We start from the raw sequence: 19578 nt of genomic DNA, 5'->3' as shown, positions 1-19578 counted from the left end.
GAACTCAAATCCTAAGAAAATAAGAAATACAATAGGAACAAATACTAAAGTTCTTTTCTATACTCTTACCAGTTTAATGTATCCGAAGTAGTAGTACTGTAAAAGTACTGTGCATTTGTATGTAAAATCAGATTATTATAGTGGAGCAAAGTATCTCAGTGCTTCAGGAAATGTGCTGACATGAAAGCTTGTTCACCTGAACTCACTGTCTCCTGACACAGAAAGATCCAGATCCAGTAGATCATGGAGGAGCTGATGTCCAACTGTGTTTGTGTTCCCTGTAAGTCTGTACAGGAAAACATTTAGTTAAATTAGTTTGAAGAACTTTAGTTCAAACTTAAACACAACAGATTATTCACATCATTTAAACATCAAAACTCATTTTAATTCTGAGAGAGACGCTCATGAACGGGCAACATAAAGGAGGAGCAACATTAACATGTGGTCCATGCTGATAAGAACAGGGAGGGAACCTGAAAGTGAAAGAGTTCAGTTTGTTCAGTTTGTTCAGTCTCCATTTTAAGTCGACAGAGCAGACGGAGGAAAAGTGATTCTGAGTCAGGGTGAGTGTTAATCCAACATTTTTATTATTTTCCTGTCAAAGTCTCTGAGTCAGTTTTCTGTGGACTGTAAATGTAAATGTAAAAGTACTTTAGCCTGGCTTTAAAGAGGCCCAGGTCAGAAACGAGACGCATCTCGACAGGGAGTTTATTCCAGAGCCTGGGGCGGTAACGGAAAACGCTCGGTCACCCCAGTGTTTATATTTCGACCTGGGCACTTCGAACAAAAGTTGATCTTTAGACCTCAGAGCTCTAGCAGGATTGCGGACAGTTAAAAGCTCAGATAAATACGAAGGGGCGAGACCGTTAAGAGCTTTAAAAACAAATGTTAAAAGTTTAAAATCAGTTCTATAAAGGACAGGAAGCCAGTGAAGGGAGTTAAGAACAGGAGAGATGTGCGCACGTTTGCTGGTGTTAGTTAAAAGACGGGCAGCAGCGTTTTGCACAAGTTGAAGTCGACTGAGGGAAGACTGGGAGACGCCAACATAAAGTGCATTGCAACCTTGAGCTTATTAAGGCATGGATGGCTTTCTCAAGGTTGGGACGGCTTAAAAACATTTTAACTTTGGCCAAGAGACGCAACTGGAGGGACCTTGTCCTGACTGTTACTGTTTCACCTCTCAGACTGACTGAAGTCCAGAAGATGGATGTTCATGTGGAGGAAGAGGAGGACAGAGCAGAGTCTCCAGGATCCAGCTGTCTGTCTATGAAGAGTGACTTTTCCAAGGATCTTCCTATAGAGTTCAGTGATGAACCTGGACCCTCAGACACAAAGTAAGAGAACTGATACTAACTCATTAATCTGACTAATTTTTTGTTGCTGACTTTGCCATGTTTTATGTTGGTCTTGTTTTTATTACATTTTCTACCCAAATGTATTTTTGAACAAACATTTAACAAACTTATTGTGACAGAAAGAGAAACCATTTGTGACATCTTCCTCTTAGTGTCTGTGACAGCTGTCAGTCACCTGGAAAAGCTGTAATCTGATCTAAGAGGACGAATACAAACTTTGAAAGCTCCTCATTATCAACAGCAGCAGCAGTTTGTGTATTTAGAGCTTCAGAAATGACTTTGATCAGAGGATTTATCAAAGATTCATGTGATCTGAATAAAAACATGTTGGTGTTTGCAGAGTTCAGTCCAACAGACAGAGAGCAGAGTCTCCAGGATCCATCTGTCTGTCTATGAAGAGTGACCGGTCCAAAGAAGAACCTCTGTCCTTCAGTGAAGAACCTGGACCCTCAGACACAAAGTAAGAGACTGTTTTTACTGTAAACTGACCTGATGAAGATGATGACGAAAAGATTTATATTCATGACAGTGTCGTCCAAATCTTGATCTTTGTCACCAACAGTCAACAAATCATTTGAGTGATAAAGAAATGTCTTCACAGAGAGAGGAAGAGGAGTCATGTTCCTGTGGAGGAGCAGCCGTCCTGCTGTGTTTGGTGTCAGGACGTCCTGAAGGATCCGGTCTCTACCAGCTGTGGACACTGGTTCTGCAGACACTGCATCACCTCATACTGGGACCAGTCTGCTTCATCAGGAGACTCCTCCTGTCCCCAGTGTGGAGAAAGATCCAGAACCAGACGTGGACTGCAGACAGCCAGTCAGACCAGCACTGTCCAAAGTAAGACTGTCCATCTTTACAATGTGACCTGCTGCATTTCATCACATTACGTTTATTCAGAGACTTCAAATTTGTGCATTCAACCCAAAAACTGAAGAATCATCAAAGTCCATGAACTTCATGAAACAAGCTGAACGGCTTCAAGTGCTGCAGTTAGTTTGTGAGTTTTCAGGCTGAACATGTGGACAGTTTCTGCTGTCCTGATGTCAGTGAGGAGCTCGTTCCACCATTGTGGATCCAGGACAGCAAACAGTCAGGATGTTGTTGAGCGGTAGCTGGCTGATGTTCAACCAGAACTGGACTTTCTAACATTTACTTCTCTATAAATTCTAATATTGATGTTTTTGTCTGTGATGCTGAAATAATCAGCTGATTGTCACATTTTCTTTGTTTAGTCTCAAACTTGTTTCTCTGTTTTAGTGAGTGGTGGTCTGCAGGAGGTTTTAGATGAACATAAGATCAGTCTGAAGACCAGATGTGAACGTGTGACTGAAGGAAGTGATGAAACAGGAAGTGGAACCCTCCTCAACAGGATCTACACTGAGCTCTACATCACAGAGGGACAGAGTGAAGAGGTTCATACCCAACATGAGGTGAGGCAGCTTGAGACAGCTTCCAAGAAGAAGGAGACCCTCCATGACACTCCCATCAAATGCCACGACATCTTTAAAGCCTTACCTGACCAACAGAGACACATCAGAGTCGCTCTGACCAACGGCGTCGCTGGCGTTGGAAAAACCTTCTCAGTGCTGAAGTTCACTCTGGACTGGGCAGAGGGCTCGGAGAACCAAGATGTCAGTCTGGTGGTTCTGCTCTCGTTCAGGGAGCTGAACTTGATCAAAGATGAGCGGTTCAGTCTTCTCACGCTGCTCCATGTTTTCCATCCAACATTACAGAAGGTCACAGCAGAGAAGCTCGCTGTCTGTAAACTTCTGTTCATCTTTGACGGCCTGGATGAAAGCAGACTTTCACTGGATTTCAACAACAAAGAGCTCGTGTCTGATGTCACACAGGAGTCATCAGTCAGCGTGCTGTTGACAAGCCTCATCAAGGGGAATCTGCTTCCCTCGGCTCTCATCTGGATAACTTCCAGACCTGCAGCAGCCAATCAGATCCCTCCTTCATGTGTTGACAGGGTAACAGAAGTACGAGGCTTCACTGACGCTCAGAAGGAGGAGTACTTCAGGAGGAGAGTCAGTGATGAAGATCTGTCCAGCAGAATCATCTCACACATCAAGACCTCCAGGAGCCTCCACATCATGTGTCTGATCCCAGTCTTCTGCTGGATCACTGCTACAGTTCTGGACCACATGTTGACCACAGACCAGAGAGGAGAGCTGCCCAAGACCCTGACTGACCTGTACTCACACTTCCTGCTGGTTCAGACAAAGAGGAAGAAGAAGAAGTACGATGAAGGACATGAGACGAGTCCACAGGAGCTGACGGAGGCTGACAGGGAAGTTCTTCTGAAGCTGGGGAGGCTGGCGTTTGAACAGCTGGAGAAAGGAAACATCATGTTCTACCAAGAAGACCTGGAGCAGTGTGGTCTGGATGTCACAGAGGCCTCGGTGTACTCAGGAGTTTGTACAAAGATCTTCAAAAGAGAGAGTGTGATCTTCCAGAAAACAGTCTACTGCTTTGTTCATCTGAGCGTTCAGGAGTTTCTGGCTGCAGTCTACCTGTTCCACTGTTACACCAACAAGAAGACAGAGGTACTGAAGGACTTCCTGAAAGAGAAGAAGAAGGAGGATTACTCCACCCTGGATGTCTTCCTGAAGAAGGCCATGGAGAAATCCCTTCAAAGTAAAAATGGTCACCTGGACCTGTTTGTTCGCTTCCTTCATGGCCTCTCTCTGGAGTCCAACCAGAGACTCTTAGGAGGCCTGCTGGGTCAGACAGACAACAGTCCAGAAATCATCCAGAGAGCCATCAACAACCTGAAGGAGATGAACAGTGATGATATCTCTCCTGACAGAAGCATCAACATCTTCCACTGTCTGATGGAGATGAACGATGACTCAGTCCATCAGGAGATCCAAGAGTTCCTGAAGTCAGAGAACAGATCAGAGAAGAAACTCTCTGAGATCCACTGCTCAGCTCTGGCCTACATGCTGCAGATGTCAGAGGAGGTTCTGGATGAGTTTGACCTGAAGAAGTTCAACACATCATGGGAGGGACGACAGAGACTGATTCCAGCTGTGAGGAACTGCAGAAAGGCTCGGTAAGTCCAGATGTGATTATCAACATTATAAAACAACGTAAAGCTGAAGCCATTGAAGATACACACTTCACACACATGCATAATACGATCAGCCTCTGTCAATGTGCTTTGTGATGCAAAATGCCCAGAGTTGTATTTTATGAGAGAATTTCAGCTTTATTTTACTTTAAGTTTTATATTCTCTGTCATCACAGACTTTCTCGATGTGGACTCCCAGAGACTGACTGTGAAGTCGTGGCCTCAGCTCTGAAGTCCAACCCCTCCCATCTGAGAGAGCTGGACCTGAGTGAGAACGAATTGCAGGATTCAGGAGTGAAGCTGTCTGCTGGGCTGGAGAGTCCAAACTGTAGACTGGAGACGTTGAGGTCAGTTCATATATTCTGCCTATGTACAGTGTATATCTACACTGTGTTTGTCTGAAAACTGAAGGATTTGGCCTGTCAGGAACAATGTATTTTTATACAGAACCTTCAGAACACAGTATTACATGAATTTAGACATTAAGCCTTTCTCTGATGATGTCACTTTGAGACTATATTTGTACAGGGAGATATAAGATGAAGAGAACATGCATGAATGGTTGTCTGAATGTTATGCTGACGTTTGGATAATGTCTGTAGAAGGCTGACATTATGATGATCCACAATAACACAATGACAAAGTCACTCTTCTCATTTTAGAGAAAAGCTAATTGATTAGGACATAGTAATGTTTAGCTGCACATTTCAAACCTGAACACATCTGATTGGATTATAAATTGATTTTTATCAACATCATTTATTCTTTATTCAGATTGAGGAACTGCAGTTTGTCAGAGATCAGCTGTGCTTCTCTGGCCTCAGCTCTGAAGTCCAACCCCTCCCATCTGACAGTGCTGGACCTGAGTGTCAACAGCAACCTGCAGGATTCAGGCGTGAAGCTGCTGTGTGATTTTCTGGAGAGTCCAGACTGTAGACTGCAGACTCTGAGGTCAGACACCATTTTTACTTCTGTGCTGAGATTAATATGATGTGAAAGTTGTGGTGACACTAAACTGCAGACATCAGGCTGATATTATACTGATCCACACTGAGTATCTGGATGCTAAAGTCTGTTTTCTTCTTCTGTGGTTTAGTCCATTGACTGTGGCAGAGCAATGTTGAGCTGCACATTTCAAACCTGAATATAACAAGAAAAATCTACACTGGATAATTCACTGTGAACCTCTTCAACTCTGGATTTTCATCTTATATTCACATCATGTTTTAGTTTAAATAGATGATAATACAAATACATAAATACAATAAATAAATAATCTCTATTTCAACAGTAACAAATATATTCAGTATTTTCTTTTTCCAACATTTTGATGAAGCTATATGATGCTTATACTGACTGAAATATTGTTGATGTCTTTTGTTCACATTTCCCCAAAATTCATCCTGACATATTTGTCATCTTTGTAAACTTTGGGATCTTGAGTCTTAATTTCTGTCATTAATATTAATGAGAGCTCTTTGTGACTTTTTGTATTTGACAGTTGTGAACCTGCATCCTGTTGGATTCTGGTGTTTGGAGTTTCCATTTTCTAAACTTCTACTTTCTAAACCTTCTTCAGCTCTGAACAGATTATTAAACATTGAATGATGAGGAACATTGTCTTCTAAACTTACATCATTTATTCTTCATTCAGACTGGGGAGCTGCAGTTTGTCAAAGATCAGCTGTGCTTCTCTGGCATCAGTTCTGAAGTCCAACCCCTCCCATCTGACAGTGCTGGACCTGAGCTACAACAACCTGCAGGATTCAGGAGTGAAGCTGCTCTGTGATCTTGTGGAGAGTCCACACTGCAGTCTGAAGACTCTGAGGTCAGTAGAGGGTTGCAGTCAGTCCATGTTGGTCTCAGCAGTATTGTACTAAACACAGTTAGTATCAAAGCACAGATCCAGTATTTCCTGTAAACCTCCGACCTTCTCAGCGGCTGCTTTCCTCAGTGAAGCTGTGAGAGGAGAACGGTGACAGGCTTCAGGATTGGACAGAAAGACAGAGAGAGAGAGAACAGTCAGCCAATCAGATGAGCCAGAAGCTCGTTGTGATCATGTGTTTAAGATGTCCATGTGACTTTAGTTTAGTCCAAATGTTTTTAGAACAGACTCCATATTTACATGTTTGATGCGTTCAGGGACTGTCAACACTTTATTTCCACTGTGTACTTGAGTGAAATGTGCAGAGTCAACAGACTTGATGCAGGTCTGTGAGCTTCAGTCCAACACGTTAACATGAGAGCTGACAGGAAGCTGGCTACGCTACACAGCCGCTCCACTTGTGTCTGAACAGGACTGAAGTCCTGCTGGTCTTTATACTGGATGTGCTGCATCACTGACTGACAGCTGATGAAGGGAGTCTCTGGAAACACTGATTCATGACTTCTGTTGTCTGTCTGCTTCTCTCATCAGGTGGAAGTGGTGAGAAAGGTGTTTGTGTTGAGAGAGGATCAGCTGAGTCCTGATGATCCAGAGAGGTTGAAGCAGCAGCATCAGCTCTGACTGGGCCATGTTACTGGGAGGTGGAGTGGAGAGGAGAGCTTCATCCAGCAGAGACTGACGGAGGAATCACAACAAGTGGAGATGACTGTCAGCGCTGCAGTCTGAACTGCTCTGAGATCAGCTCCACTGTCAGACACAAAGTCAAGTCCACCATCATCATGTGTGTTCCTCTGGATCATGTGACAGAGGATCATCGGTGGATCTGGACTGCTCTGCTGCTGCTCTGTCCTTCTACACAGTCTCTGCAGACACACTGAGATTCCTCCACTCCTTCTGCTCCACACTCAACCACCTGGAACCTGGACCTGAGTCTGAGCCTGGATTTAGTTTTTTCTTTCTTTGACTCATTCAGTCTGTGGTTTCTCTGCATTTCTTTGTTTTGCAGCTCCACACTGTTGGATGATGAACTGCTGTTAATTTTCACATTCTACTGAATCATACTGTATATATCATCTGTAGTTTGTTGTTTTGGACTCCAGGTGGTGCTGCTGCATCAACAATCAGATGACACTCAAACATACAACAGTGTTACGATTACTTTATAAAATATGACCAACTTCAACACTAATGTTCTAACTTATTAGTTCTAACATTATTGTTGCCTTGTCTATTTCATGCCATGCTGATGATGTCTGTCCTACTATTTCACATGGTTAATATCTAATATCTAATATATTAATATAAAATATGCACTTTGTTTGTTTATTCTCTTGTTTATTCTCTCACCAGCAATAAATGAGTGGCATGTCACTGACAGTGTGTGTGTGTGTGTTATGAGCTGGATTCATCAACCAATCACCTTCATTCCTGCTCTCAGTGTACGTCCATAGATCAGCAGCTGAGGGTTTCTTCATTCAGTCATCATCACTGAGGTCACATGCTTCGTATTCAGAAAACCAACAGCTCTTTTAGAAAGTCACATCCGACAGTGTAAAAGTTTTGATATCTCACTGATGACTGATGTTGATGCTACAGCAGGCTGAGCTAACAAATGGAGAATGAAGTGAGGACTAAAATAAGTAAAGATGCTCCGATCTGATGGATCAGTGGACCTGATGTCAGCCAGATGTGACCGATCCACATTAAATACAGTTTCTTTGTCAACGCCATGGTAAAACTCAGTGTTTGAACAGTTAAATTCATTCAGCCACAACATCTCTGACCTTATGTTATCTTCAATAATTATGAGTTCCACACAGTTTGACACACATTAAATGTGGGACACCATCAGTTTAATTGTACGTTACATGAAGAATATTTTCTGTCAACCACACATCATCTGTGAAATCTTTAGAAACGTTTGATTTCAGTCTGATCTCAGCTCAACTTTCTGACCCACCACTGTTATTGGATATGAGAGTTGTTACAGTCTATCTGTAGGCTCTGGCCTGCTTCAAACACATAGACACAGAGATAAACTCACCTGATTTCCTGTAAATGAAGAGGGGAGGAGCAACAATAACTACATGATACAACATGATACAGGGGGTGCGGTCGAACAGTCAATTTTGCTCAGGAACCTTCCTCGCTGAGTGAAATGATCTGGAAGTATTAACATGTCCGCCATGATAAGAGCTGTTTGAATTCTCTAACTGTTAAGAAAAGGAGCTTCAATGCTTCCTTTATTATCTCCTTCAGCTAGGATACACCGGAGCATCCTTTAGGAAAGGAAAGGAGGAGACAGCCTGCAGCAGAGAGAGTGTGTTGTTATAAAAATTAAGATTATACTGGGGTTCAGGTGTTTTAACTCATATAGATAGTGTTTGTGTGTCCTGTCTTTTGCATGTCCTGGCACTTCCTTTAGTTGGCCTCTGATTTACTGAGGACAGGAGAGATAATTATAAATTAGCAGTACAAGGACAGGAGAGACAGGCTAGGGGAGTACCATGTGGATATAAAATATAATGCTCATTACTGAGCAGAAAACCAACTAAAGGAATGTTATGATATTATCTGTATCAGTGGGGGTGACAGGTTCAGAGTCGTCTAAATTAGTTCACGTTGCTGTTCTTCCTATAACTTTTAAACTGATCCAACAATATTTAAATACAAATATGGTCTGTCCTGCCTATCCTTGCCCATTTACATAACCGGCTTAACAGAACTTGAAATGTGCTCATGGCTACTCCGTATATCAAACAACCAAACACTCATCCATTTGTTGTAACTGTTAGTTGATGAAGCTGATGGACTTTTGCTGATTCTTCAGTTTTGGGTTTGTGTCCAAATGGCCTGAATAACTCATTGTAAGTCGCTAAATAAACAGAATGGTAAATGCAGCAGGTCCAGTGTAAGATGGACAGTCTTACTGACTTTTCAGTTGCTGGTCCTGACTGCTGCTGCATCCAACGTCTTGGTCTGGAGCTTTCTCCACATGGGGAAAGGAGGAGTCTCCTGAGGAAGCAGCTGGTCCAGTATGAGTGAGCAGTGGTCTGCAGAAACGCAGTGGGTCCCACACTGGGAGAGACCGGATCCTTTCAGGACGTCCGGACACCAACCACAGTCAGGACGCTGCTCCTCCACAGGAACAATGACTCCTCTTCGTCTCTCTGGAAGACATTTCTTTATCAACTCAAATGATGTGTTGACTGTTGGTGACAAAGATCAAGATTTGGACGACACTGGCAGGTCAGGTTACAGTAAAAACAGGCTCTTACTTTGTGGTCGGAGGGTCACAGGTTCATTACTGAAAGTCTGGAGGAAGACCTTTGGAACCGGTCCTCTTCATAGACGAAACAGATGGAATCCGGGAGACTCTGCCGCTCGTCGTGTTGGACTGAACTCTGCAAAACAACCACTGTTTTTATTCAGATCACATGAATCTTTGATAAATCCTCTGATCAAAGTTCATGTCTAAGCTCTAATACACAAGTGCTGCTGCTGTTGATAAGGAGGAGCTCAAAGTTTGTATTCGGCTCCTTTAGATCAGTTACAGCTTTTCCAGGTGAACTGACAGCTTTCAGAGACACGAAGAGGAAGATGCACAAATGGTTTTCTCGTTCGTCTGTCACAAAAGTGTTGTTAAATGTTGTTCGAAAATAACATTTGGGTAAGAAAATGTACTAAAACAAAACCAAACCGAAAACATGGCAAAGTCAGCAACTGAAATGGAGTCAAATAAATGAGTTAGTATCAGTTCTCTTACTTTGTGTCTGAGGGTCCAGGTTCCTTAATGCAAGGCTGGAGGAAAGACCTTTACCGATCACTCTCATAGACAGACATGCTGACATTAGAGCCTGCTCTGCCTCGTCTTCATCCTCAGAATGAATCATCTTCTGGACTCCCCCAGTTATAGTCAGACCAAATTCAGCTGCTGGAGGTGTGTCTGTTTGGTGTTGAACGTAACTGCTGAGTGGAAACAACCAAGAAAATACATGTTTTTGTATCTTTAGGATCGGTCGGGCCTAACTTTTCCTCTTCCGGATGTTTGAAGTTTGTTTTCTGCATCACTCTGCAAGGCCAAAGCGCACTACAGGAACTGAAAGAAAATATACAACTGTATGTATTCTGCAGCGCCGGATTTAAAATGTGAACACGGACTTGGAGCTCAGAACACAGGAACAAAGAAAAACAGGTTTGTTCAAGACCCACAAACAAGACTGAGAGAACAGGAAGTAACATTTACGACTGCGTAGGAACAAAAGACTTTGCGTCCGACAATTTTGTGTGTTAATGAGTTTCTCCTCAAGAATTCAAATGAGTTTGGATGTTTTAAAGAGTGATAATATTATAATCCTGGTTGAGTTTTGAACTAAAGTCTTTAAACGAATTTACAATTAACTAAATGTTAACACGACAGGAACCACAACAGGAGCCACAAACAAACTGAGAGAACAGGAAGTAACATTTTGCAGACTGCGCTGGGAACAACAGACTTTGTGTCGACATTGAATCAAAAAACTGGAGTCATCCCACTTCGTTTCCTCTACAGTCGCAGAGAGAAAACTGACTCAGAGCTTTGACAGGAAAATAATACAAAGGTTGATTAACCTCGCACCCTGACTCGAATCACTTTTCCTCCGGCGCTTGTCGACTTAAAAAGGAACTGAACAAACACGTTCACTTTTTCAGGTTCCCTCCCTGGTCTTGTCAGCATGGACCACATGGTAAGGTTGCTCCGCTATGTTGCCCGTGCATGAGCGTCTCTCTCAGGAATTAAAATGGTTTTTGTGTTGGAATGATGTGAATAAATCAGGTTTTTAGTGAAGTTAGAGGCTAAAGCTCTTTTTGAATCGTCGGTAAAAGCTTCGTCTCCTGCCCTGCTTGATACTGAGTAGGAGCAGGAGTCAACACAACTCCTGCAGCTTTTACGTCGAGGGTGGACTGGCCATCTGGCATTACCGGGCATCGTCCCGTGTGGCCTCGCGTAACCAATGATTGGGCCGGTCCGTCCGCTATGGTTTTTTTTTGTTTTTTTTTTGTTTTTGTTTGTGTTTTTGTTTTGTTTTCTCTCTCTCCGCTCTCCTTCTCTCTCCTCCTCTCTCCCCGCCTCTACCCTCTCCCCTCTCGCCTCCGTCTCTCTCTCCTCTCTCCCCATCCTTCTGTTCATCCTTCTCTCAACCACTTCTGCTCTGTTCCCCCAGGTGCCAATTGGCTACAGAGGGCTAGTAGCGTGTAGCCACATCGACGCATATTATTGGTCTATGTTTGTCACTGTCAATCTGGAAATGAAAGTAAAACTTATCAAAAGCAAGTGGGAAATTTGAATTTATGGAAAGAAATAATTAATCAATGGAACAATAGGGAAAGTCCAGGAAAAGGGAGACATTTATATAAACGACAGGATGAGGTGGTGAGGTGGGTGTTGTGGAGGTGGCAGAGTGGAACAGGGACTAAGAACAGGAACACAGTAAAATAACTAACACACTCAATATAATAGGAAAACAATCCAACTGGTCTAATGTAGCTGTGGGGAGAGACGTGGAGCAATGTGATGGTTGAATGTCCATGGATAGTGAAAGGGAGGAAGAGATGAAGGCAGGGTGTGGAGGACAGGAGCAGTGGAGAAATTTCAAAAGTATAATAGAATGTGGGAAGAGAAGAAGGGAGGAAAATCATAGGGGGTAGCGTTTTAACTGGGTAATTAAAAGAATTTAAAAGGAAAAGAAAATGAAGTTGTAAAGAAGTAAAGTCCAGAAGAGGGCAGTATTGCAACTCAAGTCACTGTCAATCAACATGGGCTGACAGTGCTGTCAATCACAACACAAACCAGGGTGGGGCGCAGGGCCGTATTAAGCCAATGTGGTGCCCCTGGGCACTATATACGATAGCGATAGCAGTAGTACCAACTCTCCGGTTACCGCTAGCAACCCATCTCCCGCTAGCATTACGTAATCCACTAACTGCGGCTTCACGGTCACCAGGCTAGTTACAGCAAGGTCCCTGGTGTTTCGTACAAAAAAACAATCTATTCTGGAACATTTTTAATTGTGGCTAGACGTCTGGAGTCTTTCTTTTTTTTATTTTTCTCTTTGCACATCCACTAAGTTGATGCCTCTCCATGTTCATTTCTGTCTTTTTTTTGTTCTTGTTTTTTTTAAATGATACATTTGCGTACTGTGTGGACTGACCCAACTGACAGATTGGGGAAAGGGGGGAAGAAGGGTCATGTAATCCGATTTGTGTCAATATTATCAGTATTATTGTGTTGTTGGTTTATGAATTAGTGTTCATGAGGAGTTATATATGGCCATTTATCATTTCAACAAGTGAATAACAACAAATTAACGAAAATATTTTTAAAGTTTGTGTCATGTGGTGCCCCCCAATGGTTGTGAATGGTTGGTGCCCCTGGGCACTGTGCCGCAGGCCCATATGGTTTAATCGGCCTTGGTGGGCGGGACCGCGTGGCATGGGCCCGGAGTGCGGGATGGGCTGCCGCTGAGTTTAAAATGGATAAAACCGCAAGAAACGCGCTGAAAACAACTGCCGTTAAAAAAAAGCTAAAGTCTCTGGAAGTGGAAGCCTTAATGTTCAAAACCGAACACAACCTGTTTGGTGCAGGGTCACCACCCAGAGGTGCTGCAGTGACGTTAGCCCGGGGCTGGAGAGGCGACATTTTGTGTCCAAAACAAAGTAGAAAACGTTTTTTACATTGAATGTGATGTGACCTAAAAAATGCAGATTTTACAACAACATATTAGCCCAGAGTGAAGGGCTGTGACAAAATCAACCACTGCGTTGTGATTGATTCTGTTTAAAAAAATGCCCAATTGTGATATTATGGATGACTAGAAAAAATTTCAAAGAAATTTTTGAGTGTGCGTGACTCTGGCCCCGTCGTCCCCATGAATTATTATATAGCATGTCTTGCTCTGCTGTCCTGTCGTGCCATTTTAACAGACAAGTTCAAATTAAGTGCCAAGAACTACTAAAATGGCCGCCCGCTCGGCTTCCTGCCTGCTGGCCCCTCCCCCCTCTTCTCTTCACGCAGGCTGAGGTTGCAATAGCGACCAGGACCAACTGTAAATCAGGGAGGAGTTACTGCACCTTTTAGAATGTCAGTTTAGAGACTGAGAGAAAATGCTGAGAACCTCCTCTCGAACAGGAAGGATTCTGACCAAACCGTATTTTCAATCATCGAACCTAACGTAACCACAAGCAAGATGAGTCCTTCCTGATCGGTCTACATAGTCGTTTTGTTTCGATAAATGAAGAAATGTGCCCTTGGGAGCAGAGAGAGAAACTACTTTTCTGCCTTCCTCCAGAAAATTCCTTTTTCCCGCCTTTTTAACATGGGAGTCTAGGAGGCTGGAGATGGGAGTTGCTGCCGCATATTTGCGTGTCAGGCCAAACTATAGATCTGACAGCTACAACAGTGTTTATCACTGGACCGCCTCGAAGTTTCCTACGTTGGAGGGGATAATCATGTCTGTAGCTGGGCACTTTGAGGCATTTGGAGTGTGCGCATTTCAGGCCCACTCAATAATAATAAAACATTTGTCTCTTGTTTTTTCAGATTAATTTGTGTATGTATGATCCATGTCCCTCCTCCGGTCCAACCACTTGATGTGAGAGCCGGAGGAGTTTGTTCCCTATCTGTCATGTCCGAGGACCTTGCTCTCTTACTGCCTCCACTTCAAACATCACATTTTGGCTACGTGAAGACGCTCTGATTGTTTAGTAATGCACGTGTCTTATAATGTTATATGGATTCAACTTGATTTTGTGAGTTGTGAGGTACTTAATAATGTAATAAACTAACGTAATATATGATAAAAGACATTGGTAATTGGATTTTCTATAGCTGTCAGTTGTTAGAGTCCATCCTTGTGTTCATAGTTTACGGCTATTTTAACTGCTACCAAGGAATAGGATCATCCTCCTTTGTAGTATGCAGAAGATGCCGTGAGATTTTGTGGACTGTCTAGCTGTAATGAGGGTCTCTGATAATGGTGTTGGGCTGGTCCTGGACAGAAAATGGCCAGGGCTGATTTTTGTCCCAGTCCCCACCCCTGTCGACAGGTGATGAAGTTCCGATACAACAAATCCTATGTCCGTCTAAAACACTGGAAGTCTCTCTGAAAGCATTTGTTTAAGGTCTTTTTTTAATTCTTTGGTTATCGTGCGAGGTTTGGACGTTGGTTGAACAAGACAAGCATTGAGAAGGTGTCCCCTTGAACTCTGGGTAACTGAGTCAACATTTCTCACTATTTTCAGAATTTTTACAAACTAACCATTCAATCATGGAGAAAATAACAAGCAGATTAATTCATTCATCATCTGAGTTGCATTCGAGTCAAACAGTCAAAATGAGCCTCCACCTCTCTATGAGTTAACCTACGTGTTTGGTGTTCAAGAGTCAATGAGACTTTTCCACTCCACAAGTAAAAACAACATATTTTCATCCTGGTCACTTTTCTTTAAGTCCTGCTTGTTTTCTTGGTTTCAGCAGGTTTAATGTGAATTATCAATTCAAGCAATTAATCAGAGCTTTGTGTCGACAGATGAATCAAACTGTTGAGTTCATTCAAACTTTTCTTTCCTCTACAGTCCACAGAGAGAAAACTGACTCAGAGACTTGGACAGGAAAATAATAAAAATAAGTTGAAGATGTAATTGGATAACACTCACGATCAGAATCACTTTTCCTCCGTCTGCCTCTGTCGACTTAAAATGGAGACTGAACAAACTAAACCTTGCACTCTTGAGTTTTCCTACCTGTGCTATCAACCTGGATCACTGGTTAATGTTGCTCCTCCCCTCTCTGTTGTGTGTCGTTTCTCATGACCTTCTCTCTCACGCTTGGAACAACTGTATTAAATGAGTTGTGATGTTTAAATGATGTTGAATAATCTGTTGTGTTAAGTTTTGAACTAATCTAATGACAGACAACGAGAGAAGGAATGAAGGTGATTGGTTAATGAATCAAGCGGATAAAACACACACACACACACACACACACACACACACCAAACAGATTAATTCATAATCTGAGTTGCATTCAGTACAACATAGTTCAAAATGTTTTGTATGTGTGTGTTTTTGTTTTTTTTTTTTCCCTCCCTGTGCCTTCAAATATGAATAATGAATGTTTGTATATTGTATATTCACTTTGTCGCTCAGTGAATGAAACCACTGCCCACTTTTCAAATACGGACTCTGTCATTGTTGGGATATACCCAAAATCCATGAACTGCCCTACCACCTCCCCCATTTCCCACCTGTGCTGTATCTTTGAATATGTGGATGTAATGACTGCACCTGATAAGGGAAACAACACGAGAGCTCCCCCTCACGGACTATAGCAGCTAAATCTCTGCCCTCATAAACACCAGCTGTGACCACAATAACAACATCTTCATGATTCCATACCCGACATGTTGGTGTTCAGGAGTACGAACTCATCAATCATAGCCATGGTGTTGTTGTGGTAACTACGAGAGAAAATACAAAGTAAATGCATCTTTGAATACAAATACTTTAGTATTATAGAGAGTCTTGATGAAATGTACCTGCCTACTCAGTATGGTGACAATACACAAGGCAACAAGGTTGAATGGTGTGTGACGTCTGTCAGTACAGATGACACTCAAATGAGGAATCACGTGTTACAAGTCAGAAAGCTGTCCAGAAAGGCTTCAGATATAATTTACTCTGGATAAACTACACAGAATAAAGAGTAGTACAGTATATGCAGTAAAGAGAATGTGTCCTTCTATCAGACCAATATGGTACTGATACAATCCTTATACGTGTATTAAAGTCAGACTTGGTAAATGTACTTGGTGACCTTTGATATTTACATAGTGTGTTTAGTGGTGCCAGTCACAGGTTTGACCCATCTTGTCTCCTGGTGACGTCTGTCTGAGTACAGATGAACTCAAACACACTGTTGTATTTGAGTGTATCTGATGTTGATGCAGCAGCACCACCTGGAGTCCAAACAACAAATACAGATGTATACGTATGATTCAGTAGAATGTAAATACGCAGTTCATCATCCACAGTGAGCTGCAAAACAAAGAAATACAAGAGAAACCACAGACTGAATGAGTCAAAGAAAGAAAAAACTAATATCCAGGCTCAGACTCAGATCCAGGTTTCCACAGGTTCAAGGTGCCTGACATTGTGTCTGACAGTGGAGCTGATCTCAGAGCAGTTAGACTGCAGCGCTGACAGTCATTCCACTTGTTGTGATCCTCCGTCAGTCTCTGCTAGGATGAAGCTCTCCTCTCCACTCCACTCCCAGTAACATGGCCCAGTCAGAGCTGATGCTGCTGCTTCATCAACTTCGGATCATCAGGACTCAGCTGATCCTCTCCAACACAAACACCTTTCTCACCACTCACACCTGACTCAGACTCAATTCATTCCCATACTACAGTCATACACATATCATTCTCAACTCATCTCATCTCAGAGTCATACCAGAGTCATACTGAGATGAGGGCACACCTGAAGAGAGAACAGCAAACAGAAGTCATGAATCAGTGTTTTTCTTATGTACACATACACGTGGTGTAGGAGCTAATGAAATAGCTCTAATACATTGTTATTATTGTTGTTGTTGTTATTAATAATAAATATTATTAATATTATTGAAATTATTGTCCGACAGTCTGATGAATGAGGACCACTGTCTCTGTACATCTTGGAGGCTGTCAGCTGGAATAGCTTATTTCCTGTAGACATGAACACAACAACAACAGTCGTCTTCACCAAACCAAAACCAACATGATCACAACGAGCTTCTGGCTCATCTGATGGCTACTGTTCTCTCTCTCTCTGTCTTTCTGTCCAATCCTGAAGCCTGTCACCGTTCTCCTCTCACAGCTTCACTGAGGAAAGCAGCCGCTGAGAAGGTCGGAGGTTTACAGGAAATACTGGATCTGTGCTTTGATACTAACTGTGTTTAGTACAACTGCTGAGACCAACAGGGACTGACTGCAACCCTCTACTGACCTCAGAGTCTGCAGACTGCAGTGTGGACTCTCCACAAGATCAGCAGAGCTTCACTCTGAAACTTCAGGTAGTTCAGATGGGAGGGGTGGACTTCAGAGCTGAGGCCATGACTTCACAGTGAGTCTCTGAGAGTCCACAGCCAGAAGGTCTGTGATGACAGAGAATATAAAAGTTAAAGTCAAATAAAATCTGACGTTATTTTAAAAATCTACTCTTTACATCACAAAGCACATCAACATGAGCGTCTGTAGCTCAGCTTGTATCAGTTCTAATCTCTAAATAAACATAATGTGAGGAAATGCAGCAGGTCACATTGTAAAGATGGACAGTCTTACTTGGACAGTGCTGGTCTGACTGGCTGTCTGCAGTCCACAGTCTTGTTCTGGATCTTTCTCCACACGGGGGACAGGAGAGTCTCCTGATGAAGCAGACTGGTCCCAGTATGAGGTGATGCAGTGTCTGCAAGACCAGTGTCCACAGCTGTAGAGACCGGATCCTTCAGGACGTCCTGACACCAAACACCAGAACAGACGTTTTAAATACACACACACTTTTCTTTAATCTCTGCTCGTTTTCAGCAGGTTAATGAGATGGATGGATGATGGATACTTTATTGATTCCAAAGGAAATTCAAGCATCCAGTAGCAGCATGCAAACATACATTGAACAAACATTAGAAAGCAGATTGATCATAATATCAAACAGTGACCATAGTTAAAAACGACCCGAGATAATCTAAATTTAACATTGTCCAGAGAAATTAAGCATCTGTAGCAAAATGAAACATTTGCAGAGGATTTAAATTGTACAGAGGAAAAGAAACTTATAATTAAACATTTTCATAGAAAATAAATATACTGAGAGCTGTTGTACAGTCTGATGGCCAGGAGGACGAAAGAGTTCTTGAGTCTGTTGGTGGAGCAGGATTGAGACAGCAGTCCTGCGATGAAGGTGTGCAGAGGTGGAGGGTGTCTCCTTGTCGATGAAAGTAAGCCCCGTGGAACAGATAGAGGATGGCATCCTCCACACCACCTCCCCTGGTATCCGAACTGCAGTGGATCCTCTGCAGTCGAGGTGATGATGGACGTGATGGGGTGTGAAGGGTGGGAATGGGCAGTCAGTGGCTGTAGGAGCTGGAGTATCAAACCTGTTAAAAAGCATCCCCCTCTTCTGTGCTGCTGCCTTCTTCTTGCAGCCTGTGATGGTTTTCCTGCCATCCCAGGCCTCCCTCATGTTGTCTGCTGCAGCTTCTGTTCCCATCCTTCTGTACTCGTCCTTTGCTTCTCTCAGCTGGACCTGAGTTCCCCTTGTACGTGCTTCAGCTCGTCTCTGTCACCGTCTTTGAATGCCCTCTTCTTCCAGTTAAGGATGTCCTTGACATCACTGGTAATCCAGGGCTTGTTTTTAGGGAAGCAGCGACAGTTTTAATGGGAACCATGCATCTATACAGAAGTTCAGGTAGTCAGGGTGGGCAGTGGGTGACCCCTCCATGTCCTCACCATGTGCTCCTGCAGGACGTTCCAGTCAGCAGATCCAAAGCAGTCCCCAGAGCCTCCACTGCCTGGAGACCATTTCCTGAAGGAGTGTGTGGTTTGCCTCTGGATCTTTGACTTGTCCAGGTCATGGTCAGACTTCCCCAGTGGGTGCAGAGGAGTGACCACAGGAGGTCCAACGTCCTGATCTTCCGGTGGGGCAGCTACACGCTGGTGAAAGTCTGGTAGTGTGCAGTCCAGTGTGACGTGGTTAAAATCCCCAGAGATGGCGATTGGATCTGGGTGTGCAGCGCGCTACGTGGCTGGAGCGTCACGCAGAAACATAAAACAATGGCGGTGAGAGAACGTCGGACCGAGACTGCCGCCTGCACCATCTGATGTTAATGAAAATGTCGGATTAACACTCACCCTGACTCAGCATCACTTCCCCTCCGTCTGCTCTGTGGATTTAAACGGAGACTAAGCAGACTTCCTGCACAAAGTCCTTTCCTAAACACTTTTCCTTGACGTCGACGGAAAACGTCACGAGGCAAGATAGAAGGAGAGGTCATAAGGAGTTAGGAGAAGACGACTGCGCTTAGTGTTAGAGATTTTTTAAAAGAAGAACCTTGAATAAGGAGGACTGGATTCAAAGTTCAAAGTTTAAGTTGGATTTAATATTCTTGTCACAAGAAGGAGAGAAACTCTAGAGCTCGTCTGGGTTCTTAATATATTTTTTTAAATGGGCTGTCTCTGACACGTGGT

At 43.1% G+C, this 19578-nt stretch overlaps 1 protein-coding gene across 2 annotated transcripts in view; it reads left to right on the top strand.

The window, feature by feature from the left end:
- The first annotated feature begins 498 nt into the window (after window positions 1-498).
- The window catches only part of LOC104926316 (protein NLRC3-like), a 36593-nt gene continuing 17513 nt past the window's right edge, over window positions 499-19578 (top strand). For both annotated transcript variants that reach the window (XM_027275458.1, XM_027275459.1), the window contains exons 1-6: window positions 499-563; window positions 1185-1334; window positions 1696-1815; window positions 1957-2192; window positions 2613-4413; window positions 4608-4699. In XM_027275458.1, the coding sequence (XP_027131259.1) occupies window positions 1204-1334; window positions 1696-1815; window positions 1957-2192; window positions 2613-4413; window positions 4608-4699 (2380 nt within the window). In that variant the 5' untranslated portion in view covers window positions 499-563; window positions 1185-1203. The remainder of the gene's footprint in view (window positions 564-1184; window positions 1335-1695; window positions 1816-1956; window positions 2193-2612; window positions 4414-4607; window positions 4700-19578) is intronic.

This window comes from Larimichthys crocea, unplaced genomic scaffold (assembly GCF_000972845.2).
Source record: "Larimichthys crocea isolate SSNF unplaced genomic scaffold, L_crocea_2.0 scaffold137, whole genome shotgun sequence".
NCBI lineage: Eukaryota > Metazoa > Chordata > Actinopteri > Sciaenidae > Larimichthys > Larimichthys crocea.
Note: the sequence above shows the minus strand (reverse complement) of the source record. Positions and strands in the feature narration are given on the sequence as shown.